This window comes from Solanum tuberosum, unplaced genomic scaffold, assembly GCF_000226075.1.
Source record: "Solanum tuberosum cultivar DM 1-3 516 R44 unplaced genomic scaffold, SolTub_3.0 scf00233, whole genome shotgun sequence".
Classification (NCBI taxonomy): domain Eukaryota; kingdom Viridiplantae; phylum Streptophyta; class Magnoliopsida; order Solanales; family Solanaceae; genus Solanum; species Solanum tuberosum.
In genome coordinates this window covers 881,215-887,655 of record NW_006239170.1, presented here as the reverse complement: position 1 = coordinate 887,655, position 6,441 = coordinate 881,215, and the positions used below count along the sequence as shown (strand labels likewise).

The 6,441-nt window shown below is 32.8% G+C and overlaps 1 protein-coding gene across 1 annotated transcript; it reads left to right on the top strand.

Moving 5' to 3' along the window:
- The first annotated feature begins 10 nt into the window (after positions 1-10).
- LOC102584869 (vesicle-associated protein 4-2-like) lies at positions 11-5,494 on the top strand. The gene is made up of 7 exons (XM_006357473.2): positions 11-356; positions 1,257-1,327; positions 2,761-2,842; positions 2,951-3,069; positions 4,349-4,426; positions 4,559-4,678; positions 5,167-5,494. The coding sequence occupies exons 1-7, from the start codon at positions 86-88 to the stop codon at positions 5,224-5,226; spliced, it is 801 nt and encodes a 266-aa protein (XP_006357535.1). The 5' UTR covers positions 11-85; the 3' UTR covers positions 5,227-5,494.
- Positions 5,495-6,441: the final 947 nt, after the last annotated feature.

Below are 6,441 nucleotides of genomic sequence, written 5' to 3'. Positions count from 1 at the left end.
CACCACTCCCTAAATTGCTCCTAAAAATTGGCTAGTACTACTACTACCAGAAAACCAAAAAGTGCTCAACAGAGAAAGCACAACAATGGCACTTGCTAATGAAAAATCTGTATCTGATGGCAAAATTTGGGGTCTTTGTAAACTACCATTTTGGCATTCAACTAGTAGCTCTGTGGCTGCTTCTTCCTCTTCTATTGCTTCTTCTTCTTCATCTTTTAGGCAACACCATAATGGCATTTCTGTGGATCATCACTCTAATATTCATGCTCCTCTTAAGGTTTCTTCTGTAGCCAAATCACTTCTTCCAACTCGTCGCAAGCTCAGCCTTGATCCACAAAACAAGCTTTACTTTCCATGTATGTTCATCACTTTTTGTTGATTTTCTTACTTTTTTTGTCGATATACCCATCTAATTGTTTGTTATGAAATTAGATCATGCTACACATTTTCATATGGCATGATTTGTTGATTTCTTATAACGTAGATAATTGAGTAATTTTGTACTCCCACCGTTTCAGTTTATGTGTGTTTTTTTTTTTTAATTAAAAAAGGATGTCTTTTTCTATCTTTAGTAACTCTCTAATGTTCAAGATGACAAGATTCAAAGGGCATTTTTGGTAGTTACAGATATTTTTAGTTTATGATCATGAGATTCAAAAGTTCTCCACTTATTTTCTTAAGCGGACGTTTGACCATGTTTGATTGTGAAATTTGAAAAAAGAAAAAAATTGATTTCAAAATGAAAAGTGATGTTTGAAAATTGGAGTTGTGTTTGACTGGTACAAATAGGAATTGTTTTCGACTTTTTGTGAGTAATTTGGAGTGAAAAAAGTGAAAACACCTTATGTTCGAACGTGGTTGAACTTCGGAAAATAAGTGAAAAAATTTGATGCCTTCTAAGTTAAGTAACTAGTCAAACTAAGACACTGAAATTGAAACTAAGGGAGTACTTTTTCTATTGCAATTTTTTGTCTTAATTTGGATTTAATAGAAAGAAAGTTTCATGCATTACTTTTATGTTTACTGTAATGGATTTATTTATTTCATAGCTACTTCACCAGGAGTATAAGTTTATGAAATGTAATGGCCTAGTATTAACTAAATTGTTGTAATTTTGTTCTGTTCTATTATATTGGATGAAACTTGACTATTTTTAGTAGTAGTAATAATTCTTATGTCTTAAGGTATTTGTTTCTTTTCATATCTATATTTACTTATTATTGGATTATGCTTATTCTGTTTTTTCCCTTTTGTAGATGAGCCTGGTAAACAAGTCAAGAGTGCTATTAGAATCAAGAACATTACCAAGAATCATGTGGCCTTCAAGGTACATAATTACTCTAGCCTCAATTTTCTTGTTTTGGTGGTCCTAATAGTTGATATTTTATTTTTTGCTGATGTGAAATGTGCTTAGTACTTAATACTCATTATGTCAATTTCATAATCTCCATGATTAGTGCAACAAGTCACTTTAATTCCTCACTAGGCCAACTTTTTCTGAGTTGGTTGATAGTACTAATGCTTTAAAGACAATCTGTTTAAAATTAGGCCTTCTTTTTTTGTTAATTTAAGAGTAATTCTGCATGTTGAGGATTAAAAGATGATGAATTGTGGTTAGTGGGCAACACCATTATTATGAGATCTATGGATAGTGAAATTGGATCTCCCACAGCTAATTTGTCTATTTATAATATATTGTATTAAAACAAGATCAACCATTTCTTAATTAATATAAGTTAGTTGCTTTGAGCCAAAGGTTATCGGAAACAACCTCTCTACATTCACAGGGTCAAGGTAGGGGTAAGGCTGTGTACTCATTGCCCTACCCAAACCCAACCTGTGGGATTACACTGAGTTTGTTGTTGTTGTTAATAGTTGCCTTATTACAGAAATTTTCTCCTTTTTTTTGTTACACTAATAACTCTCAGTTCAATTGCATTTCTTCTTTTCCTGAGAAGACTCATATTTGCAAAAAATTTTTTGGATAAAGGTAACAACTTTTGTATACGACAAACTTAAATCTGCACAGAATCAACAGCTCGCAGAAACCATACTACATGCATAGCTTGTGTCCACTTCTCGTGTCCTCCACACAAATCACACAAATAACATCATTAACACAAAGGCAGTGTGGAATGCCACATTTACAATTCAGAACACAAAAACAGTTGCCTTATTCTTCTTATTCTATAACATCTAAGATTGATTCTGAATCATCTAGAATTCCTGTCTACACCAAAAGTGAAGTAACAGTAAACAGTTCATCTTAATCTTCTGAATAGAGCTAAATCTATCCTCAAAGCATCTCGTATTTCTTTCCTTCTAAATAATCTACCTTATATATGCAGTAATAGTTTTCCACCTACTCTTCTGTCTGACAATTCTGCCCGAGCTATTCCAGAATTCCATTTAATTCCTTCATATTCAAAAGATGATCCATCACTTCACAATGCAAAATAAGATGACTATTGTTTTCCGTCTCCTTCCCACATGAATAACGTCTTGAGCATAGCCGAGTCCCCTTGCTCTTCAAATGATCTCTGGTCATTCGGCTTCTTTAGTGATAAGCACCTTGTTAGAAACTTTACTTTCCATATTTGTTTCCAAGGCCATAGATTAACTTGTTCATGACCAGCATAAGAAGATTTGACAGTGTAGTTGCCCTTTCTATGCTTGTTTCAAGTTCTATTTGTAATATTTATCAGTATACTGTTGGTATTCAGACATGTTCTCTAATTTTACTTGATTGTGCTATCTCAGTTTCAAACAACTGGGCCAAAAAGTTGTTACATGCGGCCGCCAGGAGGTGTTCTTGCTCCTGATGAAAGCCTCATTGCAACTGGTAACATCTCCACTTGGCCTTTCATGTCCTCCTGTGTGAATTGTGATGTTTAATGAAAATAGTTGCTTATTGCTATTTTACTGTGCTAACTCCATGCTTAATTAACAGTTTTCAAATTCGTCGAGCCACCTGATAATAACGAGAAACAAGTTGGCAAGAAAAGCAGGGTTAAGTTCAAAGTCATGAGCTTAAAAGTAAAAGACGATGTGGATTATGTGCCGGAGCTGGTAAGTGCTAAATAATGGTTTGCCCCTCTATGAGTGAACAGATGTATTCTCTCATGAATGTGAATAACCTGCTCAAATCCAATCTTGACTTTTAGGAACTTTATTTTTATTCATCGCTGTGATTCATATAGCTTTTTTGGAGTAGATATCTGCAATTTTCATTATTCTTCTTTTATTTTTTAGCTGGACAGGAAACTGAGTATCCTATATATTTGATCTAATAAGTAGAAGTCCAAAAAAGAAGGAAAATAATAAAAAGAGAATCAATCATATGTGTGATGGAAATGTAGAATCACTTAGAACAATATTTTGAATAACAAACAGATTGTGCCTTGAGCCATCCAATCCTTAAGTCCTTCGATAAAAACCTGTTCAGGGTCATACCGGAAGTGACACATTTCTTGTTTACACTGTGATTAGTTTCCTCTAAAGCTTACTTAGAATAACATCAAATCATTGATCTTCTTTATCTCCTATCAGTACTTCTTACTTAACAACTCTTCTCCTTTTAAGGTACTTCCATTTAACACGCGTCTTTTCTCATTTCTTTTCCTTTTTCTTTTGATGTTAATGAAAACATGCTATAACTACAGTTTTCGTGCCACCAGGACTATCCAGTATATAGAATAAACTAGAAAGTAAACCGTCCACTAATAAAGAGTAGTGGCCTCCCATGATGATATGAACTTCTGATTCCTAAAAGAGTATATTACTTTCATCTTATTTTTGAAAATATAAAATATATATATATATATATATATATATATATATATATATAGATAAGGCACTGAAATGTTGTTGTTGCCACTATCTCCTTGTAGTTGAATGCTGTTTATGCTCTTTAAAAATGTCACTGAGAGGTTGAGAGGATTTGCCGTGGTCACCTCAAGACTCTGTTCATGTGCACGTATTGTGTGTCCTCTTTAGATCAGTTCTTCAAATCAACTCACCAGCGTACCAATTAGTTTAATAACTGGATTTTATGATCTATATCAACGGAAGTTTGGTACGGATTTAAAACATGTCATGTTTGCTACAGTGTATAGATAGAGATGAGAGCACCTATATTCATTGGTTACTATGTGAACCGTTCCACATGAAAAATAGCCTATCCTTGAAGGGAAATCAGCCCCGGTTGCCTGTACTTTTATACTTTTTTCATTTTTTAATGCAATTTATTTCTACATCCTTTTGTGCACCCCTCTCCTTTAACTCGTTAAAGAATTAGACCTTTGAACCTCCTAATGCTTGCATTCGTGCTAACGATGATTTGGATCAGTTTGACGAAAGGAGGGATGAAGTGGCAGTTGAACAAGTATTAGGTGTTGTTTTCCTTGATGCTGAACGCCCTTGCCCTGTAAGTAGGTTTTCTCTACCAAGTTTGCTCATTAGTTGAATCAGATTTTTTCCGCAGTCTGTTTCAATTAATGTAATTGTCTAAGGTTTATGTGAAAATGGCTCTAAGGATTTCATGGCTCATTTTTCTTAGGCACTCGAGAAACTTAACCGCCAGCTAGCTGAAGCTGAGGCTGAGGTCGAGGCACGCAAAAGGCCTCCAGAAGATACAGGTCCAAAGATTGTCGGGGAAGGTCTTGTTATAGACGAATGGGTAAGTTGCCTTGCCACTACACTAAGTTCTTATGTTCAATGCTCAGACATTATGTTCCAAATCAAATGCATAGTAGAAACTTCTCTTGTTGCCTTTTGACCTCTTAAAATGCTATTTTGATTTACTACAACTCGATTAATAAAATTATATAACGCGCCTCATTCCAAACCACCAAGGAAATGATGAAATAGCTACAAGTGGAGCCTAAATTAATAAATTTTCTATTGCAATACAAGGCAAGAATATGGAGGTCAAGGCATTGTCATAGTATTAGTTGTTTGTAGTAATACAAGGCTAGAAGATCCTCTTTTCATCATCAGAAACAACTTGATCTCTAACCTCTTGCATTGCATTACCATAATGAAAAAAGAAAACACTTTAGTAACATAAACCAGGAACTTTAGTAAAACTATTCAGTTTCGCGCTTTGAATCATGTAAAAGTATCAAAATCAATTGCCAAACATGACTTCTGTTTGTACTGTTTCAGAAAGAAAGAAGGGAAAGGTATCTCGCGAGGCAACAGGTTGAAGGAGTTGATTCAGTATAATAGAAGCTCTCTTTTCTGTGGATGGTTGAGAAGAAATTCTATGATAAAGCTATTGAATTTTCAATACTATTGCCTGCAGATTAACAGATATACTTAGGCTATTTTTCTTCTCAAAATGTGAAATTAATTTTTTCATGTAATTTTTCAATCCTCTCTATTCCTGGATCCTTGTCTTTCAACTCTTGCTTGTATGTATATAAGAGAAAATTGTGAAGTCCCTTCCTTAATTGATGAACAATCACATACATTATGTTGCTTTCTTGATTGATTCTTTGGTTTTGTTGCACTCTACAAACTTGTTATTTAGTTTTATGTACTTTTTATGAGATATTTTTATTTTTACATATAAGAGATCGGCATTTTTATACATAAGATTTGAAAATGGAATTTTCTTCTATTAAATTTGGAAGTGGTCATAAGAAATCATTTCCTCTATTTTTGTGTGTGAGAGGTTAAAGTAATTTCCGTAGTTATGAATTATGATGATGGTATATAACGAGGATTACAAAACAAAATAAAAAAAAATATTAGTATTACATATAGTTTCATAATGTATTGTATTGTATCATAAATATAAGGTTGCTATGATCAATCACAATTCTCCTCTGCAGGATGCTCTTACAGTTGTACTAACATAATTTACTCTTGTACATGGACATCAAAATTTAACTTCCACTGGAGTTTATTTTTCTTTTTTGGGAAAGGAGCCTGATATATTTTTTAACTTTGCCATTTAGAACTGATATATCCCTCGTTATGAAAGTGGCTCATATATATTCTTACCGTTATACAAATGACTCACATATACCCTTACCATTACAAAAGGAACTCACATATACCCTTCATCTAACGGAACTGAAAGAATAGTTTTAAATTTATTTTTTTGACTTTAAATTTTAAAAAATAAATCATGTAGGGATATATATATGATCCTTCTAGCAAAGTTCAAGATATATTTTAATCTTTTTCACAAAATTATTTTAGACTTCTTTGATTATCATTATTCGAGTTTCTTCTTCTTCTTTTTCTCTTTCATTCTTTAGTGTAAAAAAATAATTTAAACTAACTTCTTCTTTTTTGCGGCTATATTGTAATTTAGTTTTTGTATTTATAAAAATAAAAAATAATAAAAAATGGGGCATCTATAATAAATTTTACAAGAAATTAGTGAAACATAAATAAATTTGACCATCAAAATAATAAATTTAAATTAGT